The 23,675-nt window shown below is 39.7% G+C and overlaps 1 protein-coding gene across 4 annotated transcripts in view; it reads right to left on the bottom strand.

Moving 5' to 3' along the window:
- The window catches only part of LOC133611548 (zinc finger MYM-type protein 4-like), an 80,273-nt gene extending 57,304 nt beyond the window's left edge, over positions 1-22,969 (bottom strand). Inside the window, exons 1-13 of one of the 4 annotated variants that reach the window (XM_061968428.1) lie at positions 22,283-22,781; positions 14,283-14,840; positions 10,827-11,376; positions 7,211-7,263; positions 6,723-6,872; positions 2,946-3,009; positions 2,625-2,815; positions 2,397-2,521; positions 1,906-2,140; positions 1,608-1,820; positions 1,370-1,520; positions 1,165-1,280; positions 10-354 (exon numbers count right to left, since the gene is read on the bottom strand). In XM_061968428.1, coding sequence (XP_061824412.1) covers positions 10-354; positions 1,165-1,280; positions 1,370-1,520; positions 1,608-1,820; positions 1,906-2,140; positions 2,397-2,521; positions 2,625-2,815; positions 2,946-3,009; positions 6,723-6,872; positions 7,211-7,263; positions 10,827-11,376; positions 14,283-14,570 — 2,481 coding nt within the window. In that variant the 5' untranslated portion in view covers positions 14,571-14,840; positions 22,283-22,781. Of the gene's footprint in view, positions 1-9; positions 355-1,164; positions 1,281-1,369; positions 1,521-1,607; positions 1,821-1,905; positions 2,141-2,396; positions 2,522-2,624; positions 2,816-2,945; positions 3,010-6,722; positions 6,873-7,210; positions 7,264-10,826; positions 11,377-14,282; positions 14,841-22,282; positions 22,782-22,888 lie in introns of those variants that run through there. The other 3 variants (XM_061968429.1, XM_072913652.1, XM_061968430.1) reach the window with 3 other exon arrangements.
- Between the last annotated feature and the right edge of the window lie 706 nt (positions 22,970-23,675).

Raw genomic sequence — 23,675 nt, forward strand, 5'->3', positions numbered from 1 at the left:
ATAACTTACTTGGTGGCCGAAGAGCAGCGGTTTAATGTTGAACTGTTTGGTGCACTGATGGCATGTCACTTTAGGACTCTCGCTGTTTCCACCCTCCCCGGCTCTCAGAGGCTGAGAGGGGGGCGTTCTGGGGTGGGCTTGCCCAGGTATAGAAGTAGACGTCATGGCTAGTGATGGTGGAACCAACGGGGGCACTGAACTGTTACTGCCGTGGTGGCTGGGGTAGGGGGCAGAAGATGAGCAGTCCTGAGGAATGGGAGGGACTGAGCTGCCTCTGGAGGATGGCCCTAATCTTGACGCATCCCTGGGAGAGGATTTTCCATTCATCAGATCCAACTGTGTATAGCCTGATTTCTGTTAAAAAATAAAAATATATTAATCATAAAAAAATGATCCAAATTACAAATTATATTAATTAAATAGTCGCTTACTAGACTTTTTTGTTCGCCACAATACTTCACATTAAAGTGCCATTGATCAACACGGTAACTTTGTTATATGTGGGCGTCTAAAGAGCGTGAATAGGAGGCTGCAAATGCGGTGCACATTTTGGTGTCGAGTTTGATTAATAAGGACTACAGTTGTCTGGTATTTGATGCCAAGTTTATACCAACATGCAAAAAATACATTGGCACCTGATTTTTTAGTATCGTTAGCACCGAACACTTTTCTCCCGGGCAAGCCTCCTCAATTCGATGCGCTTGAGTATTGCATCATTGCCGAAAAAGAACACCTCCTGTCTAAAAGTATGAGCTAATGTTTCCCATGTATTTACTTATTCGTGGAAGCCAGTCATGAATGCGGATTTGCCGCTTCAGGTTCGCTCTTCTCATATACAAATTATGATGGATCTGTAGCAGTTTAGCATAACTGTAGGTGTGGTGTAGCTCCGCTTCACAACACACCTCATACACTTCTGGTTTGCCAGTGAATAAAACATTGCAGAAATGATCCGTGATGTTCTTTAGCAACTTAGTCACTATATTCTTTAAGTAGAGGTACTTACTGCACATTGAAGACAAAATATGGCTTCGGGGTCATTTGCTAAACGCAGCTCTTTTTGCGGGCTTTAATAAACTTACTAAAAAAGAGGCATAAATAAATATTTCCCTCACTGTACATGCTTACATTGTATAAGAAATCAAATTATTATAGTCCCCTTACCCTGAAAGTCGAAACACATTCATAGGAGCAGAAGTTCCTTATAGTACCATCCACCATTGCCAGGTGATACTGAGGAACCGCTACGGACTTGCACAGACAGCATGGGAATGCAGCCCCTGGGGAATGGACAAAAAAAACTTTAAAATGGCAAAATTACAACATTACCTTTCGCAGGCTTTGGCTCGGTTTTCGTGGAGTGTCGTACCGGTTAAGGTGTGGAGCGGTGGTCGGCTCATTTGCACACAAACAGGTGAACAGTAAAGCTGAACTTTCCCCTTGTCGTCTCGCTCCATTATGCTCGTGGACACTATTGCGGGCTTGTGACAATGGGCACACACAATCGACTTTCTGCAAGACTGTTTAAAGAGGCATGAAGGTTGACTTTAGAAATCGCACGGGCGGCTTAAGGGCCATCTGTCCATAACAAATAAACTCGCACATACCTGCTTGTAAGTGCCAATGCAGGTCGGACCGCAGAAGTTGAGCTCAGATTTATCAATTTTAAGTGTATGACAGGAGCCCCCACTGCTACTACAATAAAGTCCACAACCTTCGCAGCAGTTCATGGCTAACTGTCGCATCTTGCGCCATGTTACAAAACAGGCATCACTGCAGAGTCTGTGCAGACGACCCTGATGGCTGACCTCATGCTCAATCTGATGAGGGTTCAACACAACACAATCAATCTATAAATTATGCAGACTGACAAAAAAAAGCTGAATAAAAGTTCATCGTGATTACCTTGTTGGTTATTCTGCACACACTACAAACAAGAGTTTCCGTCGGTCGCTCAGCAGCCTTCTCTTGTGGCTTCTCAGGCCGCTTTTCTGGCTGTTTGTCCCCCAATTTTTCAGGAACCTTTTCATTTTTTTTTGCCCTGTGTCTGTATATTGACAAACAGTGCTGGCTGCAAAAGTGCAAGTAGGTGTTGTCTTCAGTCGGAATTGTAATTGTGTCCCGAGCCCGAAGGATCTCGCTGCAAAAAGATAATGAAAGCGAAGAACACACAAGAATGAGCTTTAGTACAAGAAAAGGATGGCAAACGTGTCAAGAGAAACCAATCAGGCTTAGTTCTACAAGTGTAACAGTGGTTATGCTTAGGCTTTTAACCCACTAATCAGCACTTATAGCTAAGTCAGGTGGCATCTTTGACACATGTAAAGCCCAGATGTGCAGGTTAGCCATAGTAGAACTGATGATAGAGTGTAAGGTAGAAAATGGGTCTCTAATACCTGTTGCATAGAGAACAGGTTTGGTTCTTGTTGGCTGGAGGCAGATGGCCTGTCAGACAAATCGTGGAACAAAAGAGTTGTGTCGAGCCTTTTCTTTGGAATGCTGTTTGACCTTTTAGCAAAACCTAGGCACATTTACAATAAAATGTAGCAAATTTTAAGTCAATACTGTCAAATCCTTATTTTTAGCTTAGGTAGAACAAAACAGAACCAAAGGTGACAGGGTACCTTAAAGCAGCCACTGCAGCGTACACTACCAACAATGGCTGGCGCAGGCGGTCGAGGGGGCAGTGCTGCTAAAACTAAAGGAGAAGTTGTAACAGGAGCTGGAGGTCTGACAGGAAGGGGAGTCATTGCTTGGAGAACAGCACTTCTACCCTGAATAAAAATGGCTGTTTGTTGCGGAGGAGGAGCGGCCACTTGATGGATGGAAAGAAGAAGACAGAAAAGGTTCATGACAAAAGGAACAAAGAAATTATCTGAGAAAGCTTAATGCGACTAGTGCAAAATAGAAACTCAAGCATTTATGACAAAAACATATCAACTTACCCACAGGGGGCACAAGTGTGTTCCCGCCACCAACAGAGTAAACTGAACTGATCCTAAGCTCTTCCTGAAAAACATAAATTAAAATAGTTTTGAAAAACTCATTAAAAAAAATAGGCAACCCAAAACAACACATTTAAGTAACAGTTTCCATACAGCTAAAAATTGCCAGTATTAAGACGTAACAGACAAAATAAAAGATAGGTTGAGCTGACCTTTTCTTCTTAGATCTTGTATAGGATACAATTTAAAATTGACTAAGTCTGCATTTAAGACACATTAAATAATTTAAAGCCTAAAAATGCTTGGTTGAGAATTGTGACCTGTAAAATGATAAATGGGTTGTACTTGTATAGCGCTTTTCTACCTTCAAGGTACTCAAAGCGCTTTGACACTACTTCCACATTTACCCATTCACACACACATTCACACACTGATTGAGGGAGCTGCCATGCAAGGCGCTACCAGCACCCATCAGGAGCAAGGGTGAAGTGTCTTGCTCAGGACACAACGGACATGACGAGGTTGGTACTAGGTGGGGATTGAACAAGCGACCCTCGGGTCACGCACGGCCACTCTTCCACTGCGCCACGCCGACAATAATAAAAACCTTCAGAAACATAGCGGCCTGGGACCAATGCAAATACAGTGGAACGTTGATTTACTAACCCCTCATTGTAAAAACTTTTCAATTTAAGAAACACAGGCCTAATAAAAAATACACTTTGATGTACGAACCTTATCACCGTGTACAGACATTTCATCCACCCATTCTGTGTCTCGCAGCGCAGCCATTCTGTGTCAGGCAGCAAAGTGATTGTGGGCAGGCTGATCTATCTCCGATACTCAATCAGTCAGTATAGCAGTGCTGGCATTAGTTACTGTGCTAGTTTGTGTTTTATGCTTTTTTACCTTTCTTTTCTAGTTTTGCTAGCTCAATATGACTGAGTCCAAAGAAAGCAATGGACAAGCGATGTGTGGTTTGAAACATTCAGAAAGTATCCACAGCGTTGTCGACATTCTCACCCCTCTCTTTTGCAACACGAAAATAAGATTAATGGAGAAGGTAAAGTGGATTTAATTTTTTCTTCCTAATCATTGTAGCAACCTGGCTGTTAAAAGGGAACTGCTGTGCGAACTTTTTGGGGAATTTTGACTATCGTTCACAATCACGAGACACGCTTTTTTTTTTAGTATTTTAAAGATGATAAAAACCCTGGAACGATCAGCTAATGGGAGTCACCGTAGTAGCATTCAAAGCCCTCTAAAACAACTTGAAAACCCTCCATCAACGTTTTATATACACACTGCAAGTATATATACTGTATATATTTTGTAGTAACAGACACGTTCATAACAACATGTAATATGTACAACATTTACCGTATTTTGATAATTTCCTCGGCGCATTTATTCCTGTTTCCATAGCAGCGCACTTCCAACTTCCGGCAACAAATGTGTGTTCCTATTTCCGGAAACAAACCTGAGTGTGTTGTAATCATGGGAGACTTGGTAACAGACAACAAAGACAACTATTTTTGAACAAATGAGGATTCACAACCTTATCTTTTTTTACCTGAATATACTGACGATGAACTTCTGCTTATAGAAGTGAGCACGAATATATAATGAAACGTTGGAGCAGACAGAATGAGGTCGGTGTGTCTTGGTCACGGTGTAAATATGGAACTTGGAGCCAAGCTATGTCGAAAGAAATGGAGTGCTTTCCCAAAGTCGACAAGAAACGTCCCCGGCCAGCTGGACCAAATAGACAACTGTCCATCGAGTTAAGTCACTATACTATTGATCATGGTACACGCAGCACGTCTTGAGTGTTATTACAAGTACAGTACATACACTGTCGAGCTAGCAGTGTACAAACAAAACATGAACTGTCGGCTAATACTTCCAATATACTGTAATACGATTGCTCATGTTTTTCAGTCAGTACAGATTGGTGTCCTATCGCTTTGTGTTGTGCGTTACAAACTCAAACGCAATTTGGGTGTTAAGTAGAAGCTTGTTTATCTCTTGCCATAGCTAGCTCACGGCTAATACCGTAGAATGCCGATGTGCTAGCCCATCCATTTTCTACCGCTTGTCCCTTTCGGGGTCGCGGGGGGTGCTGGAGCCTATCTCAGCTGCATTCGGGCAGAAGGCAGGGTACACCCTGGACAAGTCGCCACCTCATCGCAGGGAGCCCGATGTCTAAGTACGCTAGAAAAACATTTCCTCAGTGTTCGCTATTAAATAGCAATGTCGCTACAGTATTGTTGGCAGTTTTTAAATGCATTTGAATGCAAGTGATTTAGAGGCAGAATTAATTGCTACCATTAGCTGCATTGCTAGCCAACTAGAACATGCCAATTTTAGTTAGAATGCAAAATAAAACTTTTGTCTTCTTGTCTCTCATAAATATTGTGAACTATTGGCAACATTCCCAAAAAAGTGCAGCTTCCCTTTAAAATTAAACAGTTTTGTGATTTCAAACTGAGTGCACTGTAGGGCTAGTGACAGTGTGTATTTGTGTGTCAGCAGGGCAGCTGCAAATGAGGACAGTTCAGCTAGTTCTTTTGACTTTGTTATTAAATAGAAAGTTGATTAATCACCCCCTTGTTTTGTTTGTTTGAGCACTTTATATTGTGTTCAAAGTGTACAAACTTATAATATGGACTTTGTCGAGGCTGGAACCCATTATTCATGTTTACATTGTTTTTAATGGGAGTTTGCCTCAATCTACACACTTTTCTATTTACAAATTCTGTTCAAGAACCAATGAAGTTCATAAATCGAGGTTCCACTGCAGTGCATTTCTTTGCATGTAAGTATTCTTCACTGCAACTAGGGTGTAACGGTACGTGTACTTGTATTGAACCGTTTCGGTACAGGGGTGTTGGTTCGGTTCGGAGGTGTACCGAACGAGTTTCCACACGGACATATTAAGTAGCGTAACGCACGTTGTGTAAACAATGCACACCGAGGCACAACACACGGCATGCTAGCAGCGATCGGGCTAGGTCCTGACCATACGTCCTCTTTTCACTGGACATCTCTTTTGCGGAGCTGTCAGGGCGGAGTTTCTTAAATGCCTCAAATGTCCGGCATTTTGAGTTAGGGTTGCGTGTATTTTCAATGTACGTTCAGGGTTAAGAAGGGGTTAAAAACAAAACGAATTGTGCGCGCAGCAGCATTCATGAGGGAGGGGCAGAAACAGAGAGAGCGAGAGAGTTATGATAAACGCGCATGCGTCGCCAGGCTCTGCTTTTTATCCATAGATTTATCAGATTTATTTTTTTATTATCTATAGCAGGGGTGTCAAAAGTGTGCCCCGGAGGCCATTTGCGGCCCACAGCTAATGTTTTAAAGGCCCACGGCACATTCTAAAAATACTATTAAAATAAACAAAAACATAACAAAAGTGAAATAAAAAAAGCTTACAGGTTAAATGCAATTTAGAAAAAGTTGCAATGTTGACTAATAAAACAAAGCTGTTTTTTTTCTTTCAAACTGCCATTGCTCAAAACAAAATATTGAATCCAAATCAATGTTATTATGAATTATTGACCTATCCAAGGTTCGGATTACTTCACATCAAATATTCCAGTAAGAAAAATATTTTTGGTGGAAGATTTTGCAAATTTGGTAAATAAATAACCCAAAAATTTGTATTTTGTGGTTTTCTTACTGTACCGAAAATGAACCGAACCGTGACCTCTAAACCGATGTACGTACCGAACCAAAATGTTTGTGTACCGTTACACCCCTAACTGCAACACTTACCTCCTGATGCTCCAGTTCCTCTTTGATCTGTCTAACAGAGCTCTGAGGCAATAAAGCAGCATCGTATCCCTCGTCAATGGGCTCATCTTTAACTGCGATATTGGGAGACATCGGCTGGTTGCGGTCCTCCACGGGTGGTGGCTTGGACTGCTGTCATACCAAACAGTAAAGAATAATACTTAACATTGTCGCTCATGTATACGTGTATCATTGGTCATTCCATTATTGTTTGGAAAGCTAAACTTCTATCTTATTTTTTATCAACTTCTCTACATACAAACGGTGGTTTATACATCCACCTCAAAATTTACAAAGCTAAGACAACATGGTCACAAATGGTCTATTTGGAATGTGTTTAGCAATCAGTTTTTCTGAATATATTGTCATCTGTGCTAAAAGTTGGCCATTTATCACCAGATAACTCCAACAAGATCTTTCCATTGATCCATCCTTGAATGACATAAGGTAATAAGTAGCGGTTTGCTTACCTCTCCCTGCTGACTGTCTTCTGTTTCTTCCCTCTGATTCAGGACTCCTGCATCTGAGGATAAGAGGTAGAAGAGAAAAGGTCTCATTTAAAGGGGCCCTACTATGCAAAACCAACTCTTACCTATTAGTACCTGCTGTTGTGTATTTAGGATCTGCATAATTCCTGAAAATTGTAAATTACACCGTGGCAGCATTGCAGTGATATTAATAAAACAACCTTGTCTTCCTTAATGCTGTTTGGAATTGGCCCATTTGGTAAAATTTTTTCCCAAATGTGATGTCAGAGGATTATCCATATAAGGTAGAAATTTACTCGTAGGACTTTGAGTGGGTCGTCATTGTAGTCCGACGCTGTAGCCAATAAGCTCCTTCATTTTCTCTATCCCTCTGTTGTGGGGCATACTGGCTCGTACATGGACATGCATCCTCCGCTATTTCCATTTCTAATACAAAGTGGCGTATAGTTCGAACTTATATCTGTCAGTAGACTCGCAATGAAAGCACTAAAAACTACAACAAAGATGACGGGGGAAGACGCAGTCAGAGTGGAGCCACATTAATAAGACCGCCCGAAAAACGGCGCATCCTGAGGAGACGGTCAGAAAGCATCTTGAAAACAGTTTGTAAAACAATCTATGCAAAATTTTGACCAAAAAAACACCATTACATGTGATGTAGACCACAAGGCAGTGTTTTAAAAAACATAATATAACCCCTTTAAAGTAAATATCCATAACTTTTAGAATGCCAGCCTTGATAGAAGGCTCTTATGATCTCACTAAGGCGATATTAAGCAGTCTTTTTCTTCTCGTCGGTCTCAGAGCAGCCATCCTCTAATAACAGCCCGGAGACACAACGAAATGGGCTGTAGTTGGTTTTGTTGAGACATGTACCGGTAGCATCACTGTGATAAATTTAGATTAATTAGCACCACTCGTTCGAATAAAATATATACACACTCAGTGAGGAAGCGTGACTAGGGATGGGAATCGAAAACGGTTTCTTCCTCTTTGTTTTAATTCATTTGACAGTTTTACAAACCATTCCTTTATCAAATCTATTTGGCACGAATGATGTCATCACTAGGTATAGGTACATTTCCCATTTTAAATGATACGGTACAAGGGAGTCGATACCGGTATACAATGGTACATTTGTGTGTTTTTTTTATGTGACAATAAATATAAAAGGGGAACTACACTTAAAAAATGTTTGCTTATCGTTCCCAATCATTGTAAGAGACAAGAACACATATGTTTTAGGATTCTGAAGATGATAAAAAAAACACTTGCAAGATGGGGTTAATGGGAATCAATCACCGTTGTAGCCTTCAAAACCCTCCATCAACATTTTTTATACACACTGCAAGTCTACATAAAATGTAATAACAGACACATTCATAAAAATATGTAATATGTAATATGCAAAATATTAATCGTATTTTGGTCATTTTATGCATTACCCGAACTTATTTCCTCAGCGCATTTATTTTCGTTCTCACAGCAATGTACTTGCAACTTCCGGCAGCAAATGTGTGGTCCTACTCCCGGAAACAAATGCTTGTGTTTTCTAATCATGGCAGACTTGGTAATCGACAACGAAGATTACAAACCTTATCTTTTTAAACATGAATATACGGAGGATGAACTGCTTGTTATAGAAACTTATCGAGCACAAAGAGAGAGTGGAACGTTGGAGAAGACGGAAACCGAGTGAGTGAGGTTGGCTTGACTTGACGCTGCAAATGTGGAACTTGAAGCCAAGCTATGCAGACATAAATGGTGCGCTTACCCGAAATAAACTGGAAAAAACATCCCCGGCCAGATGGACCAAACATTACAACTATTACAACTACAGTACATATGCTGACGAGATAGCTGTGTAAAAACAAAACATGAAATGTAGGCTAATACTTTACAGATACTGTAATATGATTGTTCATGTTTTTCAGTCAATACAGATTTGTGTCCTATCCAAATCTGTAGTGCATTACAAACTCAAAAGCGATTCAGCTGCTGACGCAGTAGCTAGCTTACGGCTAATACCGTAGCATGCCGTTGCAAAGCTATGTGTTGCTACACTAGAAAAAGAGTGCCCCAGTGTTCACTCTTACAATAACAATGTCGCTACGACTTGGGAATATCGATTTTAAGTAAAAAGTAAAAATATATCGAGATATACTTTTTCGTCCAAATCACCCAGCCCTAGTCAGTGGTAATGTCAAAAGATTTAGGGTCATTTACACTGTCTTGAACAAAAAATGCATTAATTAGCTTAAAAAACCTCTCTTCAACTTTCTCTCCTTGCTTTAGAGTTCCGTTGACCAGCGGTTGGCGCGCTTCTGACAGGTGTTTTTGTTCCCAAAATAAAGCAATGAGGAACGTTTTTATGATATTCGAGCTGTTTTTCCAAACATATTAAAGCCAATAGTACGTAAATAATAGACCATATACTATATATCCATTCATACAATACATAACTTAAATGTGTTTTCATGTTAAAAAAGTGTTCACTGTAAAAAAAAGACAAAAAAACTTATTTTGAAGGTGTGACGGCAGTAATCATGCCGTGGCATTGCGCTACAATCATTTACATGTAGGGGAAACCCTGCATTAATAGTATTATCTTGTTTTCTTACACTTGTGAATCTCATTTGCCAGTATGCATTAATTTCAGTTCGTCCTCGATGTGTTAAAGTAGTCAGGAAGTAAAGTCAAGCTAACGCTCAGCACAACCCCAACGCAAATGCACATGCTGGAATCCCGGAATCAGCGACTGACTAAGGTCAGGCACAAAATGTCATTGGGGCGCTTAAAGTCAACTGGGCTGTGGAACCCCCAATTCCTTGTGGTATTACCCTAATAAATAGCAGTAACAGTACCACTACATGCTCTTCCAATCATATAGAAGTTTCTCTTTGTCAGGCATGGCACGTGTTAAACACTTAAGTTACGATGAAAAAAAATAAAATGTTATTATGCAAATAGATAAAATAAATTGTTCAGTGGCCTCACCAAGACTTGTTTGCCTAGTGAACCCTATAAGATCTGTCTCAAATAATTAGGTGCCATCCGCCAACAGAAAAAACCTGTACATTTTCTATTTTATTGTCTATTTTTTTTTCAACAGTATTTCTTAACTAAAAGCTTACCGGTATTTCTGTTTACTTTCATGTCAAAACTGTGCTTTTTGGGGGAACCAAGCACCAATTAAATTAATTTCAATGGGCTACTATGAGAGATACAATTGTTTTGAGTCACCAGCTTGGTCATAGAGCCATTTGAGCTCGTAAATAGTAAATGGGTTAAACTTCCATAGCGCTTTTCTACCTTCAAGGTACTCAAAGCACTTTGACACTATTTCCACATTCACACACTGATGGCGGGAGCTGCTATGCTGCTAACCACGACCCATCAGGAGCAAGGGTGAAGTGCCTTGCTCAAGGACACAACAGACGTGACTAGGTTGGCAGAAGCTGGGGATCGAACCAGGAACCCTCAAGTTGCCGCACGGCCGCTCTACCAAATGAACCACGCCGTAGATTGAGATACTCAAGTATCTGATTTCCGTCATTCTAAGTTGGCTGAATGTTCAGTTAACTATGAGTGCACATACCTCGGCTGCTCTCAGGTGTGTTATCCTTAGAAGAGTGGGAGGTGTTTGCAGAGCTACTGGTCGCTTCCTTCTCTAGTGCCTCTTTTCTGGGCTTTGGAGGAGAAGGATCTTCTTGAACTTGGTTGCTTTCTTCTCTTGTTTCATTATTTTTGCACTTTGCTTTGTCGTTGTCCACATCCTCCAGCGTCTCAGTTGGCAAGGAAAAGTGCCAGTCCTCCTCCTCCTCCTCTTCCTCCTCCTCCTCTTCTTCTGGCCCAAATGAAGGAAGGCCATCTAATGCATCATCAAACGCTGCCTCTCCACTTCCTCCTCCTTCACTGGGTCGAATGGTAAATGGGGAACGTTGTTCATTCATCTTTTCATCTTGCCTGCTGCTACTGTTGCTGCTATCCTGTTCTGGCGGTTGCTCCTCCTGCCTCGAAACTTCATCCACTGCCTTTGCTTCCTCCTGACCCCCACTCTTTGAGGAGGTGTTGGAGCCTCGGGAGGAGTCAGCAAAGTCTCCTAAACCCATCACCTCATCGAACACCCTCGATAGGTGCTGCTGATGCTAAGGGGGAGAAAGTTTAGGAAAAAGTTTAGAGTGAGTGATTAACAAAATATTGTGATATTTACCATGTGCTGTATCAAGTTATAGTACAGTGAAACCTGTTAAGTCGACGTCGCTCAAAAACCCTGACTTTTGTCAACATATGCAGTTGTCTGAAAATAGTAATTGCTTGTACATTTACTTGTGACCAGAAATATACATGAGTTACAATAAAGGCTTTTTTAAATCCAACAGCAGTTTGTCGTTTTTCACCGTTTCTGCATATTTTTTTATTTTGATTCTTAACAGAGCTATTGCAGTAATTCGAGTGTATGACTATAATGACAATAAAGCTTTTGTGTATGTTCTAATCTTCTTTCCAGTAGATAACGTTTTTTTTAATTTAACAAATGGGTGCTTTTTGTTAGTTGCTTTGCTAAATTAAGTTATTACAGCCATACTTTTATTCTGAAGCTTACTTGGTTGTACTGAACAGGAAGTCACTGTTTGGACGTTTTACTGTTATCGTTTCCAGTTGTTCAGCAATAATGATAAATACCACATATGTCGACACAAACGGACAGATTCTAAGATAGAAAGAAATTACCTTTTGGAGTCTCAAACTTTGTTGACACAAGAAGTTAACCATTTATTAAAAAAAAAAGTTTAATTATCCAGACAATTACACCTCTTGCGGATGTTTCTGAAGCAACTTTACTCAGGATTAAGGATGTAACAATATGAAAATGTTATATTACGCTTATTGTGACTAAAATGATCAAAGCTACCATTTTTATCACATTATTGTTGAATGTGCTAAAAAAGTATTTTATGCACACTGAAATATTTACATTTTTTAAATAAAAGAAATACACCTATTGTTGGAATGACCAATATTTTTCATGTTTTGTGTTTCTCATGTTTCACTAACAAAGACTGTTTGGCGAGCGTTGTGGCATCCTACTATGTTCAGGGATCCCTGAATGCATCGCAAAAACTCCTCCGTTTCATATTTCTCTGAGTATAGATCGATGACTGTGCTAAGAGAGCACAGCTTGTAGGTTCAATGTGTACACATGAATATCTTAGTATCTCAGACAGCAATGTGTTTATAAAATTTTAGAATGCAATTTGTCGTTTCATGAGGGGGAAAGACGTTAATGTCTCTTGTATTAATTTTAGTATTGAAGCAAGCGAGCTAGTGCCAGTCTGTCCATGAGTTTATCAATGTGTCTATCATCACATTTTTTTGATAACTTTTAACTCAAAATTGCAATACTAAACCTCAAGAGTTTTACCGTAATTATCATTAATACCTTTTATCCCTACTTTGTTATCTATAATGTTTTTGTTGTCTACTCATCACTGACCAAACAAGACAGACATATTATTTTCAGGCTGTTTTAATTAAATTCTTAATACAAAATTGAAGTTTCACTGTTATAATTTGATCGTTAAAACAATGGTACATATTTAGACTTCATCCCTCCCTGTTGCCTACTAAATCTGTCTTTCTTCCCCGAGAAAGTTCATTTAATTTCTATAAAATGGCAATTCACAACAGAAGTAGTTTGAGGATAAATAATTGCATAGAGAACAGGTCTATAACGTGTGTCCTTTTATCAAACTAAGTAGTCTTAGATTACGTGCTTATACGACAGCATGGCAACAATGTCGTGCTTTTACAATTTCTCATCTCGCATTGGGGGAAGCGCATTAAGTTAAGAACATGTCTTTATTTTCATTTGTGGACATTTTTTTGTGAAATACAACTGTGGAGGAGCGATTGCAATACAGTCGGTACATGTGTTTGTGCTTCCTCGTAAGGGAAACACTGGCTTCAGATGCTGCATGATATGAAGGACTGATATGAAATGGAGTGATTTACTAACAAGCATCACACAATCAAACAATAGTGCTCAAATATTTGGGCATGTCATCTCAAACAACTGTCTGCTTTCTTTTTCCAGAAATGCAGCAATCATCCACAATCTCTATGTGAGACAAAAAAGCATTCCTTTCATTTTCTGTGTGTTCTAGATCAGTGGTTCTCAAATGGGGGTACGCGTACCCCTGGGGGTACTTGAAGGTATGCCAAGGGGTACGTGAGATTTTTTTTTAATATTCTAAAAATAGCAACAATTCAAAAATCCTTTATAAATATAAATAAAAACCTATCTTTTTTTTCAAATAGTTCAAGAAAGACCACTACAAATGAGCAATATTTTGCACTGTTATACAATTCAATAAATCAGAAACTGATGACATAGTGCTGTATTTTACTTCTTTATCTCTTTTTTTCAACCAAAAATTCTTAGCTCTGATTAGGGGGTACTTGAATTAAAAAAATTCACAGGGGGTACATCAATGAAAAAAGGTTGAGAACCACTGTTCTAGATAGCCACCTTTTAACAAACAATGCAGGTAATGGGATATTCACCTATTCCACATATAAAGCCACTAAAAAACACGCCAAAACCTCCAACAGAAGTAACAGGCACATTTATGATAATACAGTATTTTGGTCATTTTAAGCATTATCAAAACTTATTTCTTGATTTCTTTCTTTCTTCTCCACAATGATTTCACAGAGCGCATCGCAATTGACGCTACTTCCGTCAACAAGTTACAACAGCATAGAGAGCACGTTTTGTGTTTACTACCACTAATCATGGCAAACTTTGTGAGAGCCATCACTGCCAACTACTTTGGGACAATGAGGATATAGAACCTTATCTTTTGGGTTTTAGAAGCTGAGTGATCAATAAGAGTGAGACGTCGGGAACTGACGGGGGCCAAGAGACTCAAGACTCATGACTTGGTGGTGTAAATGTGAAACACAAAGCCATTCTCGTAGTGTTATTAATCATGTAACACTAATGCTAAATGTTTAATCGAAAAAATTAAAACAAAACAGAGTCACTTACAATGTTTGCTCTCAGTGGGATGTCGACTGATGGGATGGCTGTATCTTTCAGCACAAGACTTGTGTTCCCCGCTGAGCTGGTAAATTCAACATAGTCCTCAGGTAAAAAATGCTGCGAGCAAACCAGGATGTTGCTGAGTCTTCCTCGCGATGTCATTGGGTCTAAGGTGAGCGCCAGTATCCACTGCTTCAGTCGGTCCGGATATTTAGTTGGTAGCCCGTGGAATTTCAAAGTTGACCAATTTTTCGGCTTCTTGCCACAACCTTCTACTACACATGTGCGAGGCATGATTTACAATCTAGCATAAAGTTTTCTAAACTCAAGGCGATTCCACAGCAGTTCCAGTAGCTAGCGTTACCACTCAGTCGTGGGCGCTGTGAGCAAGGCCCTGTGTCACTATGCCAGAAAAGCAGTCTCTCGAAGTTAACGCCTACACTCAGGGCAGTAACCAGGATTTGAAAAATGTCAAGGTCAAAATATGGTGGTCCGAAGGCAGCAATGACATAAAAGGCAAGATGCAGGAAATGGGGGCGGCCAGTCAGCATCCACAAAGACTCACTGAAATTACAATAATGTAATGGGTTATTCAAAACTGTTTTGACCTCAAGGCCCAACTTTTCCATTATATAGGGCCCCATTCAAATATTAACACTGAATTAGTGATCTTACTCTTGATTTTAATCGTATTCAACAATTATATCTGATCTATTTACAGTTTACAACCTTGTCAAATGATATGAAACCATGTGCTAATCACAAAGATTATTATTTAACACACAAACATTGGGCCTACGTCAGGCTGATTAGAAAAATAAGTACCAACCAAATATACTGCATAAAAAAGAAGTCATTAATGACTAAAATACATCTACCTATAATTATGTTGTCCTCAAATAGATAAATTAATAATGAATATGTTTCTTAACTAAACACTCATTTAATTAAAGTACAAATTAAAATACAGCTTTACCACTTTAGGCAGATTTTTTTGCGCTTAAACTGCACATTTTTGGAATTTTGCCCACCATCCACAATCCTTTCGTAAGACAAGAACACTTTTTCTACGCATTTTAAATAGTAAATAAATGCGATCAAAAGTCTGCTTACAATGGGAGTCACTCTATTCTGCCTATAAAGCCCTTAAACATCCAAACACCTACATTAAAGGTTTTATATACATGCTGTAAGTATATATGTAATGTAGTAACGGGCACATTCATAATAAGTAATATTTACGTATTTTGCTCATTTTAAGCATACCCGGCGCATTAATTTTAAAAAAGCATCACAATGTTTGATTTGTTCTTCAACTACATAACTGATTATTGCTCACTGTAGACTTCATGAAAACCAAACAAAAATAATAAAACATCACTTACTGTTATATGTCTGCTGTCACTAGGATGCCGACTGATAGAATCTTGTTATATTTCCGTTTGGATGAAAAATGGTTCATAATCCTCGCAAAGAAAAGGAGGGTTGAAACAAGCGTCTTTTTGTGTCTCTCTCGCCATTTCCAGGTCTAAGTTGGATTCCAAAGTGTACCAACTTGTCGGATTATGTCCTCATCCTTTTACTATCAAGGTGAGAGGCATTATTTATGATATAGAATAAACTTCCACAAGCTCTGATGAGAGAAAGCAGCTTACCAGTACCGGTGTTTGGATGGTTTGGGTTTTATGGGCAGAATAGAGGACTTCCCATTGGCTACATTGTAAGCTGACTTTTATTTTAGTTAAAATGCTTTTTTTTTTAAATACATTTGTTGCTTTGTCTTTCATACGATTGTGAACGATAGGCCAAATTCCCAAAAAAGTGCAGTTCCCCTTTAAGAAACTTCTCATGTTTGATATTGGCATTACTGCCACAATCAGTGGAAAAGTGTATTACAACTACCGCCCAAATGAAACACAGCTGAGAAACAGATATTCTTGATGGCCCTCTAGGGTGCGCTCGCGGCTCAACAATAGGCCCCGCTGGTCTAAGTCATCTAAATGTTCTTAAATACACAATATTCTAATCCAATATAGTCTAGATGTAAAAGGTCATAAAGCAAAAAAAATAAAATTCTGAAAAGTTGTGTAAAACAAAATATGTATCTGCCTGCTCCAGCCCCTGCTTCATCCTGCCCAGGGCTCCAACCTGGATATTGCAAGGCATAGAGCTAAAACCCCAAAAGGTCGACACATGTCAAGCGCAAACTCTTAAAAGGAAAACTTGTTTTTTATTCTCCCCATCATCCACAATCCTTATGAGAGACAACAACATATGTCTTCCCTTTTTCTGTGTTCTACACAGTGAAATACTACTAGCACAAGGCGGCGAACATTTGATTCGACTATTTAACCTATAAAGCCTACTAAAAAACAGACAAAAAAATGTTTTATATGCCATGACCGGCATATAATTAGCCAAGCTATAACGACATTATAGCTTACACAGAGGAACCACTCTTCTGGTGTAGTGACAGAGTACCTTGCTCACAGCCCCTCAGGTTACTATCAAGAGGTAACGCTAAGTGGCTATCTGCCACATTTTACACAGGTGCCTAAAGGACGCCAATTTCCAAAGTATTTTACACAGTACACCCCGCCCTCTCACGGCTTTTTGTACGTAATTGCGTACGTACATAACACATGCACGCGTTTCAGGTGTTGCTAGCTAAAAGCAAGTTGGATAGTTAGCGTTAGCTGTCATTGAATGTTTATTCTATCATAACAACAACATGACTGCAAATTATTTGTTGCTTTTCTTGGACTGCTTTTGTATGTGTGCACGTGCTCTACACACGTACGTGTTGACGAGAGCGGGTGAGTGACCGCCATAAACACCAATAATTTTATTCGGGCAATCAACATTTTTTTGTATATAATCTTAGTCAATTTGAAAAATAGAGACAATTGTCAAACAGATGTGTTCTGTTAAACCACTCATAGAAACATAAGCTTTGGTGTTTTTTGCTTTAAAAAAAAAGTTACTGTGAGAAGTTGCAACCAGCACCTTTATGTTTGGAAAAGTTAATGCTAAGTTATAAATCATGCTTTGCATGTGTACAGTGGAAAGTTGTGCCAATAAGTTTATAAGTTGGTCAACTTGGAAATTCCACACACTACCAATGAAAAATCAGAACCGACTGAAGCCGTGGATACTGGCTACCAATTTTAAATCAGCATTTTTACTTAAGAAGTGAGGACTATGCTGAATTTACTAACTCAACAGGGAGCACAAATCTTGTGATGAAGGTTGCAGCCACCCATCAGTCAGCATCCCAGTGAGTGAGGACATTAAGAAAGAGTTATTTGGGACGCCAGAATACAAATTAATTCACATCTGATTTGCGATTCTTACTTGTATAGGATTCTGAACAGATGTATAATTTTATTCGCTGCATGTTTATGTCATAAGTTAGGAGCAAACCTGTTTCAAAAAGTTTTTTTTATTGTAATTCATAAACCAAATAATTGGTTTGAATCGATAATCGATCCTAAATCATATAGCCACCCCAAAAATGGGAATATAATTGTATTATGAATTGTTGGGAGATTCACATCACTAAATGTTATGTTCTTCTTTTGTCAATGAAACGTTTAGCAATAGTTCTACATAATGGTCACTGTAGCTAGATCTGCCTAGAATTTTTGTTGCTCATCCTCGGTATATTCAGCCTGAAAAAAATATGGCTCAGGATTATCATTTTTTCCAAGGTAGTTAGAAAATAGTCGTTAGGTCTTACGAGGTCTGCCATAATTGGTGGTAGTTGTTGATGGAAATAGCATTAGTTGCTATGCGCTCTGTAAAATCAATGCACCCAGAAAATAAGTTCCGGTAATGCTTAAAATGACCAAAATACTGTAAATATTACATATTATCTTGAATGTGGCCATTACTACTTGGTTACAGCATGTATATAAAACATTGTGTGAGGTTTTTTAGTTGGCTTTATAGACAGAATAGGTGAATCCCAATAACCTGCAGTGGTGGCTGTCTTTTGCTAGCAGTTCTTCACTATCTAGAACAGAAAAGGGAAAATGTGTGTTGTCTCACATACAGTAGGTATTGTGGATGATGGGCAACATTTTTAAAATAGTGGTTTTCCTTTAGGGCGTCAGTGAGTAAGGTTTACCAACGTACACTTGAACAACCAATCTGTCTGGCCCCGGTCGGATTAAAAAATGCCTGAATTTGTATTGATTTCTTCATCCACTGTCTGTCCTCACTTTTCTCGCCGGTTAAACTGTAAGGAGGCTCATTAAGTCAAACAAATTACACCTGCTTCATATCAACATGAGACACATTGGAAAAATTCAAATATTAAATATTGAGAACTCAAAAACAAACAACACAAGAGTAAAAGTTATATGTATTTTATAATATGATACTATTACTCTTATAATTGACATATTGTTGAATTTAGGTTATATAAGGTACCGGTACGTAATGATTGCCAAACAACTCTGTGGTCATTACATTGTTTGATGTGGACAATATGAGGACAGTATTGTTTGTGTAACATGTTGAGTATATGCAACAAGGATAATCATGTACGGGCCAGGGTAGGGAGCTGTGGCAGCACTCGACTTTTCTTAGTTTTTCTACTCCTCTCAAGCCAGGTCTGCACTAAGTCGTTTAACACCTTAAACAAATAATTATTTAGCCTAAGCCCCGTTTCAGCCACACTAAACCAGTGTTTAAGGTCCGCCTCCTCGGACAAATTTTTACACGGGTAAGTCAGCCGTGTATTTCTTGAATCTCCGGCACTTAGCTTTGAATGGACTCATTGATCGTTTACAAAGTGAGTTCGGAGAGAAAGTGACGCCAGAAAGAACGCGCCCACACAAGAAGTGATGCCAGAAAGTCCGCGCCCCACACTGGAAGTGACATCAGAAAGAACGCGCCACAGGCAGCTTTATAACAAAGATGGAGGCGGATCATGCAGACATGCCCGTGTTTCTCCTTCTTGTACATGTACAGGCGCTTTTGGAAATCACAAATAAATACCTTAAGAAAAGGCAACGGGCGATTACAGCTATTTGGGATACAACACTTCTCAGACGGCAAGAGAACAGTCAGCTGTGATTCTACTTACTGGAAAACTTGGTCCCTTCCTCCCGTGGATGTGATCGTGATAGGCAGTGTGTGACTACAAATATTGCTTTATGGATGTGACTGTGAAATTACCAGGCAGTGTGCATGATGCCTGCATCTTCGCGAACTCCGCCATTAGCGTGCAGCTGAAAGATGGAACCATCCCCTCGTGTCCCAAACAGTTTATGGCATTGTCTACTTTATCATGTCGATTAAAGATTTGATTAATTTATGATGGCTCAGGTGTGATTCACCACAATAGGGCCCCACAGCACACTGGATTCTAGTTCATTGAAATACCACAACATTGGATATTGTTCAAAGGAGATACATTTTAATTTAAAAACCTGCCCACAAAACACAGCAAACAAATGTAAATTGCACAGCAAACTACTTACATTTTAGCTCTTTTAAATAACTTCACAGTGAAGTAAAGTCATCTACTGGAGAACAGATGGATGTCCCCCCCCTTCCCCCGCGCATGCGTACTAGGTCGCGTTGCACCGGTGGACAGAGGGGGGCGGGGTTTTAAACAGTGGCATTGTTGTGTGTGGACACGGATAAGGTTAGGTGGGATTTACCCTGGATAGCCTTATCCGGCTTAGTGTAAACGGGGCCTCAGACTTTCCCTGTGCCGTTTTTTCCCCAAAAGAAAAAATGTTTGGTTACATTTTTTCAACTTTATGTAAATAATTAACCTACAACTAGGTCAGCACAAAGTAACAAATGCGGTATTATACTGAGAGCAATCACATAATTCAAGAGAAATCCATCCATCCATCCATTTTCTACCGCTTGTCCCTTACAGGGTCGTGGGGGGTGCTGGAGGATATCTCAGCTGCACACAGACGGAAGGCGGCGTACACTGTGGGCAAGTCGCCATCTCAGTTATGTCAATACAACTGAACGTTAATGTTACATTGACAGCACAATTCGATCAAATCGGATGATGTTTATCTGAGGTGGGATGTGGGAATAACATAATTTATAGGGGACCTATTATGCAAAACCAACATTTCTTACGCATTGGTACCTGTTTTTGTGTATTTGGGATATGCATAAGTCCCGAAATTTTTAAATCAAACTGCGGAGGCATGGCGCAGATATTCATAAAACAATCTTGCCTTCCTTTATACTTCCTCCAAACCAGCATTTTGAAACTTGCCCAATTTGTGACATCAGCGGATAGCTCTACATATGGTAAAGTTTTACCCAAAGAGCTTTGCGTGAGTCCACCATTGTAGTTAATAAGTTTGTTATTTTTATCAAAAACTACAACATGGCTGAAGCAGTCAAAGTGGAGGCACTTCAATAAAACCGCCCACAAAACAGCGCATCCTGAAGAGTTGGTCAGAAAGCGGTTTGAAGATGGTCTGTAAAACATAATCTTGGGCAAAACTTTGACCAAAGAACCACCATTACATGTTATGTACACCACAAAGAAGTGTTTAGAAATAATCATAATATGACCCCGCCAAATGTAAAAGTGAACTTCTATTGCTGTACAAACAACAATGACCAAAGATGGTATAGTTACAAAAGGATGATCTACCACAAGCAGTGATGTAGGGGCGCAAGTGATGTCCTACAAAAAATAAACCTGCAGTCAGTCATATCGCATCCTTTTTGTCACTACAGAGGACATGACCTCGGTGTTCTCAATGGTAGTTACAGCCATGCACACAATGTTTTTGGATGTTTTTCAGAGGGTTTTATAAATGAAATAGTTGAGTCACCCAATACCTGCATTGTTAGTCAAAACAACACCTGAGGCAACTATCTACAACAGAAAAGGTAAAATATGCAAAATATTCTCTTGTGGATGATGGGCTAAATGCTTTTAAAAAGTGCAGGTTTCTTTTAACTAGGATTCTAAATTAATACCTTGCTGAGTAGTTTTGCCATTGACAAAAACAACAAGTTGTTGTATTTATAGTAAACTGGACAGTGATTGTTTACAAGCGATGCAGCCATGATGTCATGTTGTTTTGTGTTATTCTGCATCAACTGTAAGAAACCTATGGGGTAGAAACTGATAGAGGCTGCATGTTTACATGGTATCTGTGTCGACTGCTATGCAATGCTGCCATGTATTAACGTGCATTGTCACACTCCTTACTTTGGCTTCTCTATAAATAAAGTTGATTTGATTTGATTTTCAGCCCAGTGATCATATGTAAATACGTTTACCCAAGAAGGGACATGTTTCTCTGAATGTGAGCAATAAGGTGTAAAATAAATGGGCATATACATGGATGACCAAGAGAACAGTGATGTTCACTGCATATTCAAGCTGTTGACATAAAATACTAAATGATTGCGCTTTAAATGGGAATAAAATGTTAAATGAAGTAAGGTCTGTGTTAACCTAGGCATCCAAACAGTGTGACTACGCAACCTAAACAAGTTAATCGATGAATATTGATATGAATGAGCCGCTATCACTTAGTGAGATTCATTCAGGATGTTTAACTTTCGAACTATTTTAGTATTCAGCCAAAAAGAAACGTAATCGTAATGGCGGCTTGAAAATAAATATTAGACCGACTCGATTGGGCGTATTTGTATAGTTTTTGTCCTTGTCAGCCACCAAGAAAAAAACGGCGTTCAAAAACACTGCATCGGCGACATGTTCTTACTCCCTTTGAAGTATTCTAAAACATATCGTTTTTTGTCCCCAAACTATCGTCACACTTGCATTCAGTGATACAGAACATTGTGCACACATCGATGCTAAACAAACGCGAGCTAGCTTAACATAGTTGGGAGCTAACTAGCTTTAGCCTAAACAGAATTTCTTCGCTGGATATACATAACAATGGCCTCATACGCCAATTGAAGGTTAGACGCGGTAGATAATCTGCTTCAGCGCACGGTGCTCAGGAGTAAATGGACCCCCGTTGCATTTTTCTTACCTTTAATCGTTTGAGTTGAAAGTCCTCCGAGTCCGCCATCTTTAATTATGCTGCAGTCACCTCGCCTCCCAACACCCCCACCTCTGTGGCCCTGCTCCTTGGGTTAGTACTTTAGCAACCAGCAACTAAAATAACCCCCGCGGGAATTCTATCAGCTACCTGTTGCTAACTTCTATCTCGGTGTTTATGATCCAGCTGGGTGGAATTTTGGGCTACTCTTTTTCAACAATTTCAACCTCGTACGCGAACAAAAAGAAAAATGCTAACTACTAGCATGCTAACAGCTAGTATTCCAGCACGGCTACATTGTGATAACATGGGAAAATCTCTTTTAACAGACAGTTGCTCCAGTGTGGAATCTCTATGAGATCGACAACGTGCTTATAATAGCACCCGGTAATATACTGTAGCGCCAGGTGCCAAAAGTGCAATTCTATCGATCGGGATTCTGCATGAACAAGCCACGTAAAATGTATGCAATTTTGCAAATATCACCGACAATACCAACGTGATTGTGTCTAGCAATCTATTATGGTCGCGTTATTACATTGTAGCGTGTCAATGTATGCGTAAAATGCTGACATGAAAAATAGCTAGAAATTGTACCTGCTTGGGTGTGCTGGTCTGCCTGATGTGTGGACCAGCAAGGGCCTGCCTCCTCCATCGGCGCCTCGCTGCCTCGGACCGTTTTCCCTTCCGCGCCATCCTTTCCTCAGTTAGCGAGAAAAATACGCATAGTTATTAACAAAACAGTAGCAAAGAAAACAAATTTAAACTCCTAGGACAAAAACAAAACAAAATGACTGTGTGTATTTGTAGTGGCTGTTTTGTATTTGTGTGTTGGCGTTGGTAATTCACACTACAAGCTGCGATGAAAATGTTATTATTTATCTCAAAGATTTTTATCACATTGTTCATTTGTCTGTATCAAGGAGGCTACAGTCCCTGGCCGGAAATGGGTTCGAGATCAGGGGATGTTGTTGTGGCTTGTGATTCAGGGCTATACAAATCAACTTTGATTGAATCATGTGTCTTAATTTGTGCATTTTACGCTCTTTATACTTTACAGTGCACTGAATACATCCTATCAATCAATAGCCCTAAATCACAAGTGTCTCAAAGGGCTGCACAAGCCACAACAACATCCTCGGTTCAGATCCCACATCAGGGCAAGGAAAAACTCAACCCAGTGGGATGACAATGAGAAACCTTGGAGAGGACCGCAGATGTGGGCGACCCCCCCCCCCCCCCCTCTAGGGCGACCGGTGCAATGGACGTCGAGTGGATCTAGCATAATATTGTGAAAGTCCAGTCCATAGTGGGGCCAGCAGGAGGCCAGCAGGAGGCCATCCGGAGCGGAGATAGGTCAGCAGCGCAGAGATGTCCCTAACTG

This window comes from Nerophis lumbriciformis, linkage group LG08 (genome assembly GCF_033978685.3).
Source record: "Nerophis lumbriciformis linkage group LG08, RoL_Nlum_v2.1, whole genome shotgun sequence".
Taxonomy (NCBI): domain Eukaryota; kingdom Metazoa; phylum Chordata; class Actinopteri; order Syngnathiformes; family Syngnathidae; genus Nerophis; species Nerophis lumbriciformis.